At 45.8% G+C, this 20,883-nt stretch overlaps 1 protein-coding gene across 1 annotated transcript; it reads left to right on the top strand.

The window, feature by feature from the left end:
• The first annotated feature begins 265 nt into the window (after positions 1-265).
• Positions 266-20,618, top strand: CCDC93 (coiled-coil domain containing 93). Its single transcript, XM_046659851.1, has 6 exons — positions 266-628; positions 5,102-5,215; positions 6,726-6,820; positions 15,481-15,592; positions 19,625-19,723; positions 20,512-20,618. Exons 1-6 carry the CDS (start codon positions 266-268, stop codon positions 20,596-20,598), a joined length of 870 nt encoding a protein of 289 aa, XP_046515807.1. The 3' UTR covers positions 20,599-20,618.
• Positions 20,619-20,883: the final 265 nt, after the last annotated feature.

The following is a 20,883-nucleotide window of genomic DNA, read 5'->3' on the forward strand; positions in this document are numbered from 1 at the left end:
GCTGCGTTCCCTGGTCCGTTTATGGAGAAGTTTGCCCAAGTGTGCGGTAGTCAGGGGACACCCCAATTCAGCTAGAAGCGGGACAGGGTCTCCGAAATCCCCAAACTCATTCGTGTTCGGACTCCGAGCCGAGAGCGAGGGGGCTTCGGAAGTTCGTCTCATGGAGAGGGCAGACGATGCCCGTGAAAAGCAGAAAGGGAAGCCATGATGCAAAATTTCCCCGAGATGAAGGAATAGTCCCTTTTACAAAGCACCTCGGAGAAAAATGCAGGGCCCGGGCGCGAAGCTCCAGCAAACGTCGGCCCTCACACCGTCACCGGAGAGGAGCTCTGGCGTCCCGGCCAGTCCCAGCTTGTCCCAGCTTTACCCGGGGCTGCCCTCGCGCAGGCGCAGTCGCGCCGCGCTCCCGCCCCAGCGCGCATGCTCCGCCGGGCCGTGGCGCTCCCTGCTGGGGCCGGCGGCGGCGGTAGCGGAGGAAGTTGCCGCTTTGCACTCCACCCCGGTAGCAGCTCCGCGGCTGGGGACGGCTTCCTGCGGGTGCTCCGCAGTCTTCGCTGCCGCAGCCGCTCGTCAGTCCGACTGGATCATGGGGTTGCCCAAAGGGCCAGAGGGCCAAGGTCTCCCGGAGGTAAGACCCCTCTCTCTGGCACGTCCGCGATTTTGAGAGAGGGCCGAGCCCGCCGGAACGGGCAGAGCGGGGCCCGGGCTGCGTTTGGGGCGCCCCGCCCCCTTGCTCAGGTGTGTCTCCGCGGGGAGCACCCGCCCTGCGCGCCCAACCGAGCTGGCCCCCAGCGTGGTCGTGGGCGCGCGCACACTTCAACCGCGGCAGGGTCTCCTGCGACGGAGGTGGCGTTCCCAGCCCAGTAACTGCCCCGACGCAGCCCTCACGCTCTCCCGGGCGGTTTCAAGGGCTCGCCGGGAGGGCTGGGGCGGCTGTGCCCGGGAGTCACGAGACGCGCGCTGGGACGGTCCGCGCTCGGCTTGTGCAACGGGCGTTGACCTTGTGGCCCCTGCCGCCGCCCCGCGGGGCCCACGGGGTCCGGGCGGCCAGCCCCACGCGCCATGGTGTGGGAGGGAGAGCCGCTCTGCGTTTCCCCGCACGCCGGGCCGGGCGGCAGGAGGAAGTTTGGGAGCTGGGCGCATCTTGGGTGCTGGCCACGGTGGCGACGTGCTCTCCAGTGGTGCTGTGGGGCCGGGGACGGAGCGCCGGGCGGAAACGTGGCTGCTTCTGCAGGAGACGGCGGGTGCCTTTCCTTCCAGTTGTTATTAAGTATCTCCTCGGGACGGGATCATCAATGGTTTCCGGGTTTCCACATTGCCTGGGAATAAAGGGGAGGAAAGTGCATTTCCGTTTGGCTGCAAGCATCACTTAGCTGGGTGGGTTGCACCTGTCTTCTCTTCCGAAAGCTAGTCTAGTTTACTAGATTCTTGAAAGAAATGGAATCCACACAGCTCCTCTATCCCCTTCCTAAGGTTCTGAAGCAGGCCTTTGGCAGGGGGACTCATTCCTTGACGTGGTGAGTGGTCTCTTCACAGTTTGCCTGTGGCTATTCTTGCTTCTCTGCCCCCTCACACCCAAATCCTCATTTCTTTCATCCCTCAAGTACCCACGAGTTGAGGGGTCACTGTTCTGTGCATAAAAGCTGGGGATATCGCAGTGGAAGGACAGACTTATCTGTCAGTGTGTGCTGCCAGAATGCAAATCCAGTTTGTTGTTATCTTAAGAAAACCTAAGAAGTGTAACTAGGGGGAGGGGGCAGCCCGGTGGGGTAGTGGTTGGGTTTGGGCGCTCCTCTTCGGTGGCCCGAAGTTCGCCGGTTGGGATCCCAGGCGCAGACCTAGTGCCACTCGTCAAGCAACGCTGGAAAAGTTTGCTTCTCCTCAAGCAGAAAGAGGAAGATTGGCAGCAGATGTTAGCTCAGGGCCAGTCTTTCTCTCTCAACTCAAACTCGCTCACACACACACACACACACACACACACAGAAGTGTAACATGTTCAGAATCCTTGTATTAGGTCAAACCTTACATCCAAGTTGCTTTGATGGGACGAGGATTGTGAAGATTGCAATCTGTACTGTAATGTTTGATTTAATATTTCTTTTCTGCCACTTGTTTGTTCTAGGCTCTCATCAAGTTTTTGCCTGGCCTTTTGCTGCAGATTCCTGTCTGCTCTCTCAGATTCTGTCTTAAATCTCTCCCATTCAGTGTCCACAGTACTACCAGTGGGGTTCTTTGTAAAATGAAAGGTAGCCTGCTCCTCTGTGTCCTTTGTTAAACCCTTCTCTGACTGCTGGGGGCTGGGTCTGATGTGTCACTTCTCAAGAGCCTAAGACAGTTCCTGGCAAATAGGAAGCAGACAGGGTGAATATAATCAAATGATTATCATTCAGTTCAAAGACCAGTACATATGAATATGGATCGTCTGTGTTGTTAAGCTGATACTAGTCCTGTTAACCTATTAAATTCAATTTTTTAAACCCATTACTGTGTGTATGTGAAGGACAGAAAGGTGGCTAGACCTAGCCTTGCTTTCCAGCTTACCTGAATACAGTAGAGGGCAATTGAAACTTCAGTGTGCCTGGTTTAAGAGCTCACAGTCATTCCTCTTTGTCAGAATTTTAGTTTCAACAAGTAGATGTATTAACCAGCCTGGTGACTTTTTACTGCTTTGAGAGAGGGTATTCTTTCATTCCCTGTGTGTTAGTCAGTGGCCCTTTTCCATTTTGTTTCAGTGTTAATCTGTGAGGTGAAGTTGGAGTTGTATTAGCATTCTCACTCTGGGTCTTGTGCCAAAAACTTATTTCACAGATTAGATTGCGCAAGTCCACTTCTCCATTTTGGGGGTGAGTGGACGAGAGGCATGGGCCATGCGTCTGCTGTACGGTGGCCAGTGGGTGCTCATTAGGTACAAACTGAAACAGAGGTGGTCCTCCTGTAATGGATTGTCCTCTTTTTGGAAGTGTTTTCATGATAAATGATGATTGAACAAATGAAGGGTTTCTGTTTTACATGCCAAGAGTTTCCAGACAATACTTATATCAGCCCATTTTCTTTTTCTACTCTATCTTTGTGACCCATACTACTCTTTACCTTCTCTTTTCTTTGGATTTCTCCACCTGTAGATATTTCTCAACCATCCCGGATCTTTTGTGAAGGAAGAAAAGGTGTGAATAGTTAATATTACTTTCTTTTTGCGCGTGCATTAGGAATCAGTGAATGCTGACCTTCAGAATCTCTGATAGGCTGGATCAGGGTCATTTGAGAGAGGGAGAGGAGTCAAATGAGCAGTTGTGCCAGGCAGTCACCTCTACCACCTCCCATCGCAGGGATGATCTGTCACTTCAGCAATTCCATGTTCAACTGTATGTTAATATGTGTGCTCCCTCTCCTGGCAGTTAGTGCTTCAAGATAAACTGGAATTTCCATTGTCAGTGTCATACTGTGGAGACATTTTGTTAATCCATGACTGGCTTAGGTCATGCACTTTATGTAATGATTGAGCACATCATTCCGTGTTTAATAAGTGTGTCCTTTGAGGCTAGTGCTGTTTCAGAGCAGAGGAGTAAACATGGGTGAATAATTTATAGTCCTCTCCTGAACCAGCTAATAGTCCAGTTAGAAAGACAAGCATGTACATTAACACCAGACACGCCACTCAGTGTAGGTTGATACTTAATTGTATGAATGGCATGGACTATAAATAAAATAGAAATGCAGGGGAATGACCATGTCGGGCTGTATTTGTCAGTTGGTGTTGAATAGGAGCTGGAATTTGAAGGTGGTTTCTTGGTGGTTAGGGAATATCAGGAGAAGGGGGGTGGTGTGAACAGTGAAGAAATGGGAATGAGCAGTGCTTGCCTAGGTTGGCCATAGCCATGTGTGGATTGTTTTGGGAGGAGGTAAAGGACGAAGCCAAAAGAATAAGTTATGGCCAGAGATCTGAATGCCAAACCAAGACAGTTGGAGTTTATCTTATAGAAAGTGTATGGTGCATTAATGATGAGGGCAGGGGGGGTGAGCTAAAGTGAGATGATGTGAAAGCTGGGATTTAAGAAGGAATGAGCAAAACAAATTAACAGGGAAGAAAGGTTGAGAGGCAGTTGCAATAGTCCTGGCGTGAAGTGTAAACAGGGGAGGGAGGATAAGCATGAGGTGCATGGTAAAGGAAGATTTAACAGGCCTGTGACGTAAGGGAGTAGGCAGAGGTGGGTACGAGGATTTGAACCAGGATCCGTTGGTGCTGTTTTATAGAGAGTGGTTTCTGATTTTCTGCAATAATGGAAGTGTGAAAGTCACAGTTCATGAAAGTAAAGGGAGGCAAAAGTACTAGAGTATTTAGATATATTTAATTTGTAGATAAACACCTGGGAGTGAAGGTAGAATATAATTAAAATTTTTAAATCAAATTCCTATTTAAATATATTAGGTGAATTTATTATTTTAAGGCAATCCTTTTATGTGGAAATAATCGCCCTTTAATATATCTGGGTTGAAAGCCTTCCTTCCATGTGCTTTAGAGATCAAAAAGAGAAGTGCAGAGCGACTGGCCCCATGGTGTGGTGGTTAAGTTTGGTGTGCTCCGCTTTGGCGGCCTGGGTTCATGGGTTTGGATCTCGGGCGTGGACCTACACCACTTGTCAGCCATGCTGTGGCAGCAGTCCACATAGAAAGTAGAAGAAGATTGGCACAGTTGTTAGCTTACAGCTAATCTTCCTCAAAAAAAAAAAAAACGCACCTTGTTCTTGTCAATAAGGAGCTTATAATCTAGTCAAGAAGCCTATCAAGTAAACCATGTGTTAGCATAGGGAGGCTACATGCTGTGATCTTCCTTTCCCCTGGGTTCCTTTGGCACCTGAGGAAAAGTCTGTACTATCTGTGTGTATCTTCTCCCCACCTATGATGATTAACAGCTTGTTGAGGCCTGGGGACCCTGTTCTTTGCAACTCTGGCAGCACTGTGTCCCCGTGCTCCTGCATGAATACAGTGATACAGCCAGGTGTCACCTGCTTCTTGGCAATGAGCTTGTGGCATCGGGGGATGTACCTGGTTTTCCTTTATTCAAAGTAGCTTTTACTAGCCTAACTTTTACTTTTTTTTTTAGGTAGAAACAAGAGAAGATGAAGAACAAAATGTCAAGTTGACTGAAATTTTGGAGCTCTTGGTTGCAGCTGGGTATTTCAGGGCAAGAATTAAAGGCTTGTCACCTTTTGACAAGGTAAGAGGAACTCTTCCTAACCATTAGGCTGTCTTTTGTCAAGATGGCATGGTTAATCATAGCAGAGAAAAAGAGAGGAAGAGATTCTGTTTTTACTTTGTCGAAGTGCACGTTTCCATTTCTCCTTGATTCAGATTCCTTATGGAAGTGTTCAAATGTCCTTTTAAAAGGAAATAACAATATATCAGTAGAGACGCCTTGAATTCCTTTTGTATGTACAAAGCTTTGGGAAGTGCAAAGAGGCAAAAGTAATAGTTCATCCTTTGAAGGAAGTTATAGTTTGGGTGGTGAGGTAAAGCTTGTGTATGATAAAATAATCTGAGTTAGTAAGGAGTTTTCCAAAGTCAGTGTGCTCACAGACAATTGCCAGATGTTCTATGGATGGTAAATGCTGAGTTTGGAAGAGGGAGAAGTCACTACAGGATGAAATTTTTTAATTCAGCAGAACCTTGAACAATTGTTATGTACAAGGCATAGTAATAGGTGTCGAGGGCACCGAGATAAGACGAAGGCCCTGTACTCAGAGCCCGATTTCTATGGAATAGGGAAGAGAGACAAGTAGACCAACACTCATAGAATGGATGGCATGATGCAATAAGTGCTGCAGTGAACTGTGCACAGAAATGAAGCATCCAGATCAGACAGAGCAGGCCAGGAAAGCTTCCTGGTAGAAGAAAGTGTTGAGTGAGCCAGTGGGCCACAGTCCTGGCTACACATAGCAGAATCGCTGTGGATTGTTTCACAATACAGATGTCCAGGCCTCACCCATTGAAATTCTGGTTAGTTAGGTCTGGGCTGGGGCCTCGAATCTGTGTTTATTAGGCATCTCACAAGGGTCTAAAACAGCCAGGGAGAAGATTCACTATTGTTTTTTCTAACATCAAGCTGTACCTTAAGGATTGTGTTGCAACATGGATTTTTAGCCTTCATCTCATTTGCATCTCAGAGAAATCTTGCAAGAAAAGTAGAGCAGGGATTCTCATTGCGTTTAGGTAGATGGAAAAAATAAGATACATGGAAATTAAGTAATGAGTCACAGAATGTCAGCCTTGCTACTCACATATCTGGTCTATAAAACACATAATTCTTCTGCAGTCTGGCATTTGCCTGAAATTGAATTAAGACTTCTCTTGGCTGAGAGTTAATGTCTGTCCCCTTCAGTATAAAAAGGACCTGTGAATGGTATGTCCATTTAGTAATGAAAGCTTAATTTCTCAGTCACACTAGCCACATTCTAAGTGACCAGTAACCGCATGTGGCTAGTAGCTACTATGTTGAACAATGCAGATATGGAACATATCCATCATTGCAGAAAGTTTTATTCAGCAGTGCTGTCTTCAATGAATTATAGTTGATGGAGTCAGAAGGACACATATACTCTCTCTCTAAAGATATGTAATTTTGTATGTTCACTGAGTCTGTAAGAACTACTTATATTTTTTCTGCCTTCTACTTTTCTCCTCTCCCCAAACTAGAAAGAGAAAAGAGATATTTTCTTTCTGTCTTGCAGGTAGTAGGAGGAATGACTTGGTGCATTACCACATGCAACTTTGACATAGACGTTGATTTGCTCTTTCAGGAAAACTCTACAATAGGTCAAAAAATGTAAGTTATCCTGGTTTGCCATGGGAGAACCTAAAGGGGGGAAGGGAGCTAATTTTGATTGCCTACTATGAGTTGAAAGTTCTGCTAGATGCTTTATGTATTTTATTTTAATTTTCATAACAACAGGTGTTATCACGGTTTTACAGATTGTGAAACTGAAGCTGATAGAAGCCAAAGTCACAGCTAGCATCTAAGAGTCATTTAATGTTCAGGCTGTTTCTAACATTTGCTCTTTTTGTTTGGTTTATGTTTTTTCGCTGAAGAAGATTCACCCTGAGCTAACCTCTCTTCCCAGTCTTCCTCTTTGTTTGCTTGAGGAAGATTGGCCCTGAGATAACATCTGTGCCAGTCTTCCTCTATTTTATATGTGGTTTGCTGCCACAGCATGACTGGTAAGTGGTGTAGGTCTGCACCTGGGATCTGAACCTGTGAACCCCAGCCACCAAAGCAGAGTGCACCCAGCTTAACCACTATGCTGTTGGGCCAGCCCCCTTGTTTTTTAACTTTTTCCCTCCAGTTTTCTTGAGATATAATTGGTATATAACATTATATTAGTTTAAGGTGTACAATGTAATGATTTGATATACGTATGTATTGTGAAATGATTAACACAAGTTTTAGTTAACATCCATCACCTTACATAGTTACAAATTTTTTGTCTTGCAATAAAAACTTTTAAGATCTCTCTCTTAGCAACTTTCAAATATATGATATATTATTGTTAACTATAGTTACCTTCCTGTGCATGACATCCCAAGAACTTATTTATCTTATTAACTGGAAGTTTGTCCCTCTTGACTGCCTCCACTCAATTCCCCCACGCCTCACCCCCTGCCTCTGGCAACCACCCATCTATTCTCGGTTTCTGTGAGTTCAGTTATTTGAGATTCCACATTTAAGGGAGATCATACAGTATTTGCCTTTCTCTTTCTGACTTATTTCACTCAACATAATGCCCCCAAGGTCCAGCCATGTTGTCGCAAATGGCAGGATTTTCTCCCTTTTAACGGCTGAATAGTGTTCGCTTGTGTGTATATATATATATATAATGCACGCACTCACACACACATACACCACACCGTTTTTATCCATTTGTCCATGGATGGACACTTAGGTTGTTTCCAAATCTTGGCTATCGTGAATAACGCTGCAATGAACATAAGGATACAAATATTTCTTTGAGATGGTGATTTTGTTTTCTCTGGATATGTACCCAAAAGTGGAATTGCTAGATCATATGGTAGTTCTATTTTTAATTTTTTGAGGAACCTCCATACTGTTTTCCATGGTGGCTGCACCAATTTATATTCCCACCGGCTGTGTACAGGGGTTCCCTTTTCTCCATATCTTCACCAACACTTGTTATTTCTTGTCTTTTTGCTGATAACCGTTCTAGCAGATATGAGATGACATCTCGTTGTAGTTTTGATTTGCATTTCCCTGATGGTTAGTGATGTTCAGCAGCTCTGATACTTTTCCTTCATCAGAGTTTCTAGTGACTGCTTAGATTATCTCTGTTTCCAAGGCAATTAATTTGGATGGAAGTTGAATAGGATGGAGAAAGGAGACTCTTTCCATCCCCATTGCCTCTGTGTGAGGCAGAGCCTCACTTTGTCATCCAGAGAAGGCAGCATGGGCTCCTTGCTAGAGATTTCACCGGAGGGTACCCCGCCTAGTCTTCCATAGCTCCCCAGGGGCTTGGTGATTTCATTAGACCATCTAGCATCCCCGTTCTGCCCCGCCCTGCCAGTTGGCCGCTGTGTGACCTTGGGCAGGCCTCAGTTCCCTTATCTCTAAGAAGAAGGATTTGTGATCCCTGATCTGTATGTTTGTGATTTATCTTTTCATTTTGCTGAAGCCTTATCCTCCGCCAAGAAAAAACACTTCCAAATGGATTGAAGATGTTCACAAATATGCACATGAAGCAGTAGTAATGGGAAGGCGAAGCGAAGGCTAAGCAAAGCAAGAAGAGAGAAAATAGAATTGGGGACAAGGCTGCCACATTTGTGATAGGCCACAAAATGCCTTGTTTTCCTAAGGGTGGGCCACAGATTTGTCTCTAAGCTTTCTGGCAGCTAATGAAGAGAGAAATACATGACAACATACGCAATTCACAGTTTCCATTCAGTAGAAGAAAAAATCAGTCCCACAGAATCACCAAAAGTCTTAATACTAAGACCAAAGGACATCCCTTGGCTCCTCATTAGAGAGGACATATTGTTGTCTGTGACACTGTGCTCATTGGTGCCCAGCCGTGAGTAGCAGGGCTCTACGTCTCTAATGTCGTTCCGGGACTGTGGCATCGCATCCAGCGACCTACAGTGCAGAGTCCTTCCCGGGGAGGCAGTCCAGGTGTGTGGGCTGCTCTGTGCTGATTGGGCTGAATCCAGAGGTGGATTTTCATTGTGTTTTTTTTCTTCTATTATGTAGGTGTTACATCCATGAAGCTAGAAAAAAAATTCAAATACTGCCAAAGGGAACACAATATACAGCTGATGTCTGTCCCCCTTCCCATTCTACAGCCCAGTTTTATTCCCTGGAGAGAATCATCTTTGACTGTTTAGGTTTTAGATCCTTCAGAGAAGTCACTTCTCCGTCTCCAACTGTGTATGCACTCTGTTTCATTCAGGTTTGATGGGCGGAGGAAATCAGCTCACCTGGACTGCTCACTACCTTCCCTTCGTCTTCCAGTCTTGTCATCATTATCTGTTTTTCTCTGATTACTTGTATAATTTTAATCTACTTAAGCTTCTATTTCTTGACACGTTAATATAGTATAGTTTCTCCTGGTTCCTAACGACGTAGAGTAGATGTTTTCATATCTCTGTCTTTCCTTCTACCTTTCAGCCTCCATACACCATCAAAAAAAACTTTTATAATGTTCAGTGTATCATATTTATAGTGTCTTCTATAATAGCAATTAAATTGTCCATGCTTTATCTACAGGTAGATTCTAAAAGTAAATCTATAAGCAGTGTTTACAATAAGAACTAAGAATTGGGGCTGGCCTGGTGGCGCAGCGATTAAGTTCGCACGCTCTGCTTCAGCGGCCAGGGTTCACTGCTTCAGATCCCAGGTGTGGACCTATGCACTGCTTGTCAAACCATGCTGAGGCAGGTGTCCCTTGTATAAAGTAGAGGAAGATGGGCACGGATGTTAGCTCAGGGCCAGTCTTCTTCAGCAAAAAGAAGAGGATTGGCAGCAGATGTTAGCTCAGGGCCAATCTTCCCCTGAAAAGAAAAGAACTAAGAATTGTGATGGGGTCCAAGAAAAGGAAATGTAATCTGGACCATAATGGTGCTGTTTAAAGGGGAATATTCAAAATATCACAGTCAAAAGAATCTCTTTTCATTTATTCATTGACTCAGCAAATATTTGTTGAGCCCCTGCTATGTGTCAGGCATTATTCTGGGTACTTTGGATACATTAATGAAAAATGTCTGCCCTCCTGGAGCTTAGAGTCTATTGGAGGAGATAGACCATAAACAACTAATTTAGCAAATAAGTAAACTATATATAGAAGTAATGTATCTAGGGGCCAGCCTTGTGGCCTAGTGGTTTAAGTTCGGCATGCTCCGCTTCGGTGGCCCGGGTTTGGATCCTGGACCTACATCGCTTGTTGGTGGCCATGCTGTGGCAACGACCCACATACAAAGTAGAGGAAGGTTGGTACCAGATGTTAGCTCAGGGAGAATCTTCCTCAGCAAAAAGGGGAAAAAAAAAGAAGTAATGTATGGAAAAAATTAAACGTGGGAAGAAGTATGAGGAGGGACACAGGGTAGGAGGCAGTTGCAGTTTTGAGTCGGTGTAGACCTTATTGAGTAGATGATATCAGGGCTAAGACTTGAGGGGAGAGTCTTCTAGGCAAAGGGAACTGCCAGTGTGAAGGCCTCAGCAGAAGGTTGCCTGGAGTGGAGTGAGGAGGAGGTGGCGCTAGGAGGCAGGTGCAGAGAGGTCATGGGGGCCAGATCAAGTAGGGCCTTGCAGGTCAACATGAGGACTTGGGTTTACTCTGGGTGAGATAGGATATCCCTGGTGGGCTTTGAGAGAAGAGGAGCCTCGTCTGTTCTTTGTTGTAGAAGGACCCCTCTGATTACTGAATTCAGGGGGTGACGGTGGAATCTGGGAGACTTGAGCGCGTTGTCGTCATCCTCACAGGCGCAGGTGGTGGCCTGGACAGTGAGCTGGCAGTGGTGGGATTCTGGATCTGTTCTGAAGGTAGGGCCCACAGGATTTCGACAGATTGGATTTGGGGTTAAGAAGGGAGTCGAGGATGATTCTGAGGTACTTGGCCCGAGTGAGTGGAGATGGCCTTTATGCATCACTGAAAATCAGGCACACAGTAATTTACTTCATATTTATGCACGTTTTTTCCTTGAGTTTCTGATTGCCTTTTTTTTCTTGTTGACAAAGAAGCCCATATCTTTATCTGTAGCTAAGATGAGCCAGCTTCTTAATCAGTCTGTTTACTAACATGATTCACTGTCTTGAAGACACTCTTGACGGAAGCCTCTTTCTGTTCCAATTTGAGCTCATTGCTTCTTACACCTGTGGCACCCCTGATGCGCTGGGACTTCTTTCCATTGCATTCTTTCAGGGCTAGTCTTACTATTTCTTAGATTCTGCGTATCTCTCCTTCCTAAATTCCTTTGGAGTTTTACAGTGGTTCTTAGCCCCTTTTTCACCTTGGTGTCCTTGGGGGTTATGATACCTTCCCATCAGTGACAGTACTCTTAAAAGATATTGGAGCATAGTGTTTTTTATACAGCTTCTCAATCCCTTATTCATATTTCTGAAATCTAAGAAAAACACTGAAAATGGGTTTTTTTCTTTTTAAGCGTGGATACAAAACTTATTTGGAAACAAAACATGACCTGAACTGATTTAAGGCTATTTATAGTCTTTATTGATCCCACTTATGTGAATATTCATGAGTTTTGCTACAGAAATATTAATTTCTTTGATTATAGGGTATTGGACTAGACTTCACTGGGGTTCTACATGATGCATAATGTATGTCCCTTAGGTACACTAAGGGGCAAACTTCTAAACAATTCTGAATTCTGAAATGCAGCTGGCCCCAAAGGGTTTGGAAAAGGGGTTAAGGATGTATTATGTTCTCTGGTAGGTACTTGAGAGTGCAGCTTTTAAGTGCAGAGCCATGAACTGTAGTTGTGGGGCGAAGCTGGGGACGGGGGTTTGCATGACTAAAGACCCACCAGACTCCCAGCAGGGCATCACATTATAGGAGAAATGTCATAGCCACACGGCACTATCCCAAAATCTTTTCTGTTTGTATTTGGAATGTGTTCTCTGTTTTGGGTTCCTGCCCACCCAGTTTGTGGTTAGGTGCATTTTAGACTAATGCTGCCTATGTCTGCAGTGCCTTCCTACATCCTGGCTGATGTGACGGTGGCCAGGCAGCTCTGTCTCAGGAGCGCACTTGCCTCCTGAGGGCATGAGTATCTTTCAGGCTGTCTTCTGTACGTGTCCAGTTGGGGGCCTTGTTCTCCTTCTTGATCCTTCTTGCTCGAGGGTTCCATGAGCTTCTACCCTCCATCCCCAACCTGCCGAAAGCCCCATTTACTGCAGGGTCCTATGCTCAGAGGTCCATAAATGAGATTTTAGGCTTGTAACAGTTCATTTCAGCAACACACGTTTGCTAGTCACTTGTGTGCAGAGCACTTGTACGCACATTTTGTTATTTAATCTTCATGACAACCTTTGAATAGATAGGACATGGATTGTCCCTCATGTTATGATGGGAGTATTGGACCAGAGGGACCAGGGGGCTTGCCACAAGTCCCAGAGTAGGTGATAGAGCTGGACTTTAGATACTGGTTTAATTCACTCTCTCTCAAACTGTTTGCAGTGGAGGAGGAAACAGTGCACTTAACGCTTATTAAAACTAAAACCTGTAATGACAGGTGGGCCTGTTAAAATCTTAGGCTGGGAAACCTGCCTGGTGACCTCTGCAATTGTCATTTTCCCTGATTTTCAGAAAGTCAGAGGATTCACCCTGAGCTCCAGGGAGAAGCCAAATGGGGAATGGTGGGTTTTTGAAAGAAGTCTTTCTGACTTTTACCCGCTGCCCCCAGCCTGCCTGTGTTTCACCCACATCCCCCACCCCCACTCCCCCACCCCCACCCCTGGCAGTGATAGTGCCTTCAGCTGTTTCAGTACACTGTAATTTCTGGGAGGCTGGTTTAAGAGGGTTGTAAACCCTGAGATGACCTGAGACAGTCTTCCCTCGGGGCCTTTATGAACTGGAAGAGTAGGCTGTCCCTGAGAAGTGGCCAGGGAGAACCTTGTCTGAAGGTAGAGGGTTAGGCTGGATGGTGTTGGGAGTCCCAGCCTCTTGTTTTTAAGCTACTGAATGGTTCTAGGCAATCAGTGACTGTATGCAGCCCTGTAGACCTGTAGCCACTAGAGGGAGCGTTCCTCCCGCTGAACCAAAATCTAATTATGAGGAAAGGTGGGCCCCACATGTGTAGTTAAGACCTGCGCTGAGCAAGGACACAAAACCAGAGTTGGTAATCATCTTCATTTGCTAAGCTTCAAGTTTGGGAAGCAGGGCCAAGTAAGCACCCATCTCTTCCCCTGACAAATTTTAAAGAAACAGGGCATGGGAGTCTGAAGGAAATCAAAATAGAAATAAAGCTTATCAGAGAGAGTGACTTTGATATGTTGCCAAATGGGTTTGTTAATACTTCCCTACCAGACTATCCCACTGGAGCCCCAGGAAGAGCTAGACAACCGCAGACTTCCCCACTGGAGCGGGCTACACATCTCATGGCAGAAGACAGGCTCTCAGGAAGGAGGGGCCCCAGGCAGCTGAGAGCCACATGATACTTTCCTTTTCCATCTCGGACCTTTTGGATAAATTGCCTCCCCGGTTTCTGCTGGGGGTGAAGTTGTTCTCCCATAGGCGTCCCTCCTGGGAGTGGATGCTCCCTCCTGTGGGGTGTCAGTCTTCCCCTCTCCATGTTTTGTTTTTTTCTCTTAACATATTGGACTTGACATTTGATCGTATGATCAGTGGAACTGGGGGGTGACTGTTTCCCTCAGCAGTTTAACCTTGGTCCCACCTTGTAAAGCCACTTTCCTGGTATAAACATGGTTTCAGAGTGTGTTCTCTGGGGACCGTTCCCTGGAAAGCCGTTCAGCTTTTGTCCCTAGATTACTTAGTCCCTGCCATGACTGAGGGGCTGAACCCTGTTAAGGGGAACAGGTGAGATAAGAATGGCTCTCAGCCAGGCCCGAGTTAGATGTTGGTCCAAAGGCTGTCTGTCTCCTGGGGAGGATTATGGAACTGCAGGAAGATAAAGATGCACAAAATTTCTTTGAACAGAGAACACTTTTGGTAGACCCAAAACTTGTTGAATTTGGAGCATCTAGGAAAACCTGGTAACCTTATTTACCAGGGCCTTCATTTATTAGAAAATAGACCTGTAGTTGTAAACAAGGCCACAGTAGCTGCTGTAACTGGCTAAGATTTTTTAAAGGGTCCTAGATGGGGGTATAACCTAAACTATCCATGTAGGCTGAGCCAGAAGTCTCTGTTTCTCTCTATGGCCCCGTAAGACTGTGCCTCATGGCTGTTTCTCAAGGTTCCCGGTCCGTGTACCATGGCCTTGGGGTTTAGCAGACCTACTAAATAACTTCTCTCTCCTCTTGAATCTGATCCAGTTAAGATACAAGAAACAGGAACCAGACAGTTGGAGATCAAATATCAGCTGATTAAAGAAGGAGGCTTAAGTTTGTGATGAGATGGATGTGCACACAAGTCCCTCTGTCGCTCCTGCCATAAAACTGTCCTGCCCAGGCCCAGGCGGAGCCAAGAAACCGCCCCAGCAGGGGGAGGCTGTTACCTCCTGACCGAGGCAGAAGAGTGTCTGGGACCTCAGGAGCCCGGTTCCCCCCTTCTCCCAGCCATTTCATTGGAGGAGGACTGAGGCAAGGTGTTGCAGACAGATCAGTGTCCCTCCTGAGAAGCGCAGAGTTTCTCTTCTCTGGAGAGAAGAGTGAGGAGACACGGTTCCCCCAAATCTAGGATTAATTTTAGAGTATCAAAAAACTTAAAAGCTATTTTCTTATTTTAAAGATACTTTTGTACCAGAGTAGAGAACTCCAAATTTTTTTAAGAATGAGACCTCATGATTTGTCTTAATATTCTGGTCACCTGGCACGGGGTCTGGTAATTATTTGTTGCCTGAATAATATTTAGAACAATTTTTTTAATGTGGGACCCTAGTGGTTCACAGACTTTTGGAAGAAGTAGGTCAGTAAAATGAAATGCAAAAGAATATGGGGCACTGATAACTTTTTATTTTACCGTGTAAGGATGTTAAAAAAATAGGTAGTATCTCTAACATAACTATAATTTCATAAAGAAACAAAATATTTTCATATAAAAAAGGAAGAACACAATCTTAAAGGATGAAGGAAGTTTTTTGGCCTTGCTTGCACACACACACTCACATTTAAATTGTGTTTATTTTTCTCATTTTGCAGTCATCCAGGAGAAACTTGGTCATAGTCTGGCACTGGTCTGGCATTGAGAAGCCCTGGATTCTTCTGGCATGTTGCCCAGACTTGAGAGACGTCTTAAGGGCCACTGAGTGTGTTCTCACTCTTTGCTTGTTGTGTTTTCCAAACAGAGCACTATCAGAGAAAATCGTCTCAGTCCTGCCAAAGATGCAATGTCCCCACCAGCTGGAGCCCCACCAGATCCAAGGGATGGATTTTATTCACATATTTCCTGTTATTCAGGTGAGAGCCTCTGTGTGGTGTCTTGTCCTCTGAATGTCAGAATTCCTGTAACAGGTCTGGCTCTTGGGCCGTCTGGCTCTTGGGCCATCTGGCCCAGATCCTGGGTGTGGTATGGATTTGCTGGCAGCAGAATGTGATGATGTTTCCTGATGTCATCCTCAAAAGGTTGCCAATACTCCATCTACCCTAGTTGCACAGCGTCACCTGTTAGAATCTTTGAATGTTCCCATCAGTCACTGTTCATTGCCCTTGTGGTAAAGATAGAACTTTGTAGCCCACCCCCGTGCTCTGATGTCTTCCGACCTGTCCAGTCTCATTTTATTCCTTACTTTTCTTTGTTCTTTCCCTCAGCCTGGAAAGCTGTTCTCTTCTCTCCTTACCCGCTGAATTCATATTCATCATTCAGATCTCAGTTCTCCCAAACCTCAGGAAAGCTTCCCCTGACCCTCTAATCTAGAACAGTTTCCTTTGCTCTGTCTATTCATATGGCCACATTCCCTTCCTTCACAGGAAACCTGTGTTACTGCAGTTTGTAACCGTGTATGTTCAAGTGTCTGGTTATTTACCTGTCTCTCCCATCAGACTGTAAGCTTCATGAGGACAGGTACTATGGCTGTCATCCTCACTGTTGTCTCTCTAGCACCTTACAGAATGTCTGGCAGTTTGTAGGCATTCAGTCCTTATTTGATGACTACATGTCTGATGAGAGACCTGTCTGAACCCTGCCTTTCCCCAAGACTCTGTGATTAAGTGGCTTGTGGTGTAAAGCTCACTATATATACTGTACGGTTCTTGTGTCTCAGCCTGCCCTCCAGGCTCCTTGAAAAGAGAAGGAGCAAAGGAATTCACCTTTGTTGGCTACCTCTGTGAGCAGTACTTTGCATCTGATCCTAATACAGTTCTTTGAAGCATCTATTATAATCCTAGTCTTATATCTGAGGAAAGTGAGACTCAGAAGGGGAATAATTGATTTGCTTAAGGGCAGAGAACTAGTGAGTGGAGAAGCAAAGATTCCAGTCTAAACTTCCTGTCTCCAGGCCTTGTATTTTCCCACTCCACCATTCATGCAGCCACGGAGAAGAAAGCTGTGCATCCCTTGCTGGAAAAGTCTTCTAATTCTGTGTTAAGATTATATAGTGTAGGGGTTAAGGGCGTGGACCCTGGAGATTTCCTGGGTTCAAATCTAGGCTCTGCCCCTTTCTACCTGTGTGACCTTGGGCAAATGACTTAATTTCTCATCTCTTAAATAGAAATAATAATAGTACCTACCTGATCAGATGAGAATTAAGTAAGTTAATATGTGTAAAGCACTTAGCTGAAGGACTGGCATATTTTAGGAAGTGCTTTATAAATGTTATAGTTGTTTCTGTTGTTGTTGCTGTTATTGGGAATCTTCCCGGGCACTAGACTTCAAATCAAATACCATGAAATTTGTAAATTTGTAAATGAAATTTGTAGATTTGAGGCCAAGACGTTAACTCAGAATTTGATTTGTATCTTTGTTAGACTTTTTGTCTGGTGCCGACGGACGGTACCTGATCCTTTTTGTGAAACTAGGAAGTTGGGCCCCTGTGTTATTACTAAAACCTCCAACACTGTCATTCTGTGAAGTTGTTGCCTTTTCCCCCAAAGCCTGGATCTCTAGTGATTAGACCTTCCTCAGCCCCATGCTAGAACTTTGAGGGCAAAGAATCTAGTCTAGATATGAGGAGAGGGTGAAAAGGAAGTGATCTTCTGCATTTGGTTTGGGCATTTTGAGTGTCCGTGAATGTTCCATGTTGTGAGTTGAATGCTGGGGGGCTTCCTGTCTGGATGTGAGAGCCTAGGCTGGTGGTTACCAGATTTCTTAATTTCATGGACCAGTAAAATTTTAAAGCAAAAATGGAGGTTGACCTATGGTTGCCATCTGTATTTTGCCAGGCAAGGGCCTTTTTAAAAGTAACTACTCTTAGTTTCTCTATCATTTCCTGAAAAGCCATTTAACTCCCAATCTTAAAATAAAGGACAGTCCTTCAAATTGAATACATTTAGCATCCTGAAAAACTTACCACATGCCTCTAGTTTTTTCCTGTTTTGCTGGAGACCAGTGAAAGGATAGTCACGGACCAGCAGTTGGGAACCATTGAACTCGTTGTCTTGTGCGGGGCTCGAGACTCATCACCCATGTTCACACCGTTTACAAAGCTATAGTAACACACTCCGAATGCCAGCCGGGAGAAAAACGGGTCTAACTTCCAGCCATTGGTATTCTAGGTCACATCTTTTTCTCCCATGTGGGATGTGTATCCTGTGAGGGTAGCTATTTTTCTCAAATGCCAGGGAGCTGTGGCAGAGCTTTGCTGTCCAAGAGGTTCCCTCCACAGCCCTTCATGCTGGGAACTCCAAAACAGTATTGGACTGTCTGTGGGAATCCTATGACTCAACATGCTTTTCCTTCCTTATCTGATCACACTCTCCAGCATCCCACCAAGTGATAATTCTGGGTAGATCTGATTAATGGAAAAGGAAACAAGTATGAAAGACCAGAAACTGGATCTGTGGATCCAAAGCAAAGCAGAGACAAATTGACATGAGCAAGTGTCAGCCTCCTTAGTTGTCTGGGGCTCTGGTGCTGGGGTCGGGGTGCGAGTTAGGAGCTACCGTAGTTCTGAGTGTGGTCTCATCCTCTGCCCCTGCTTCTGGCTTTGTCCGTGCCTGAGGTGGTTGTTTGGAGATGGGGTGGAGTGGAGTGATGGAAATAAATGGAAGATGCTGACAACAAAAGAATGTTCCTTATGTAGATATTCGCAGCCGCCCCTATCCTGGGCAGCCGCTTCCTAAACGGGTCCTTTCCTGGAGCTGGCTGCCCTCCGTGATCAAGCATTTCTTCCTGTCCCTGCGGGAGCGCCATGCAGCGTGCCACGTGTCTGCTTTCCTAGGCAGCTAAACCTTGCCACGTGTGGCTGTGCTCTTGGGGAAACACAACTACTGTCCAAAAACTGCTTTTGAGATGTAGTGGCTCTCTCTGGAGAGAGAATGGCAAGCCTGACAGATGGCACCCCCTCCATAATGTTCTTCAGTAGTACAGGAATTGAATGAAGAGCCAGGGGAGGACAACAAAGGCTCTTATTTGACTTTGCGTTCTTACCCTCAGAGCACCGGAATCTTCCACAGGTTATGGGGTGTGGGTGTGTGTATGTGTGTGTTTTAATTAACTGGAGTTTTAGGTAGGGAAAAACACCTCCTTTTGCACATCAGCCCAAAAGAGCTGGGAAACATTTAATGAAGCCCATATGTCCAGTCTTCTGGTGTGGAAGAGCCTGTGAGTTGTGACACCCAGCTTTGTGGTTTGCTAGCTGTGGATCAATGGGCAAGTTACGTAGTCTCTCTGAGCTTCAGGTTCTGTCATCGCGGCCAGTACCAGCCACCTTGTAGCATTGTGCGGATTGAGAGAGAGAATGTTGTGAGTGCCAAGCTAACCCGAAGCCCAAGGCTGTGTACTCAGTACACCCTGTTCTCACATCTGAATAGTTTGGGGATGTTTTTTCATCTGTCAGTTGAGGGTTATACTAGGGGTTCTCTCTGGTTCTTCCCCTTTCTCTGGTCTGTGGTGCAAGAAGCAGGAAAAAGAATGACGCTGAGATCGATCGCTAGAACCAGGTGGTTGTGGGGATAGCTGCATTTGTGTTATCTTTCGGGTATTTACAAAGCACTCTAGTACATGTGGTTTCATTTGCTCCCACAGTAGCTCTGTGAGGTGAAAGGAACTGACATTCTCAGTTTCACTTTACATGGAGAGGGAAACTGAGGCCTGAGGATCTGAAGTGAGGCTCCTCCTGCACAGCTGCTCACCTCTAGGTCCCACTGGATCTTAGCATCTCAGACACTAAGCCGGTTGCTTTTCCTATAGGACAGTGTGTGTTGATAGCTTGTCGTCACTTGGTCAGTTCAAGGACAGTGATTTGGGTTCATGAGTGGTGCCATCTCTGAGTTGGCCTTCACCGCAGTGGTGTTTCACCCCATCGGCTCACGTTTCCTAACTTTCTTCTGCAGTGGCTGGTGAAGCGAGCTATAGAAACAAAAGAAGAGATGGGTGACTACATCCGCTCCTACTCTGTGTCCCAGTTCCAGAAGACCTACAGTCTCCCTGAGGTCAGTGTTCTCATTTTCTTTTCTTGTCCAGCTGAGAGCATGGGTGCACACTTAGAAAGAGCAGAGTGCGCACAGGCTGCCCTGCACTCCCACCCCCTGTGTGGCATCTCTGCCTCTGCCTGGGCAGCACTGAGACTGGGCCTCCTGGGTCGCTAGAACTGCCTCTTTAAATGGCCACTGAGTGGAAACCCCTATGGTTTTGTCCTTTTCTGTCAGTTTTGGTACTTGATCCAGAACTTTTATTAAATTATAAGAACATGAGTATATTTCTCTATAGTCATATAAAGCTTTTCAAGAGACCACTTGCCTAGAACATTCTTAGAGTAACAGTTGAAAGGTAATCACAACAACAACAATAGCTCATCACTATGAAATGCTTACTACATTCTAGCCCCAGCACATCACCTGCCTTCTACTCTTTAATCCTCATGGCTGCCCCCTGAGATAGGTGTTTCTGTCCCTGTTTTACAGATGGAGAGACTGAGGCTCAGAGGCTAGGTAACTTGCCTGAGGCTTCCGAGCTCGTAAGGATTTGAAATGAGAATACTTGTCGTCACCACTGCACTCAGTGGTCCCCGTTTTTTATTCTGACTATAGAGCTCTGTTTTGGAGCCAGCTGCAGAGGCGGTAGCTTTTTCCCGTGCAGAATGTATTCCAGTTTGTTAGAAAACTGAGACTGGTTCAGGTGAGGTAGTGACGGGAAGTCGGTTTATAGGGCCGACGTCTGAGCAGTCCAGTGCGTTGCAGTCTTCGCCCAAGATTTGTTTATTCCTTGTTTTGTCTTACAGGATGATGACTTCCTCAAGAGAAAAGAAAAGGCCATCAAGACTGTTGCTGACCTCTCAGTAAGTTCCCCTGTCCAAGTCCCTGTGTAAGAGAAGAACGTAGGTTCACAGCCTCCAGATAGCCCTTTGGTTTAGTCACAAACGCCCTGCTCCCTGAGGCTTCGTCTGCTGGGGCTGCCCAGGAGCTGGCGTCAGGTTGGGGTGTGAGGGTAACCCTGCCTTATGTGCCCACTGTCTGGACCTGGCGTTCACGGGGAGAACTTGCCATGACCACTGCACAGTGTTTTTCTTAGTTTCGGTTTCAAGGGAGAAATATTCCAAACTCGTAGCCCTTCCTTGTTTGTCCCAGTGCAGGTATAAACTTTGAGTAGCTCC

This window comes from Equus quagga, chromosome 4 (genome assembly GCF_021613505.1).
Source record: "Equus quagga isolate Etosha38 chromosome 4, UCLA_HA_Equagga_1.0, whole genome shotgun sequence".
Lineage (NCBI taxonomy): Eukaryota > Metazoa > Chordata > Mammalia > Perissodactyla > Equidae > Equus > Equus quagga.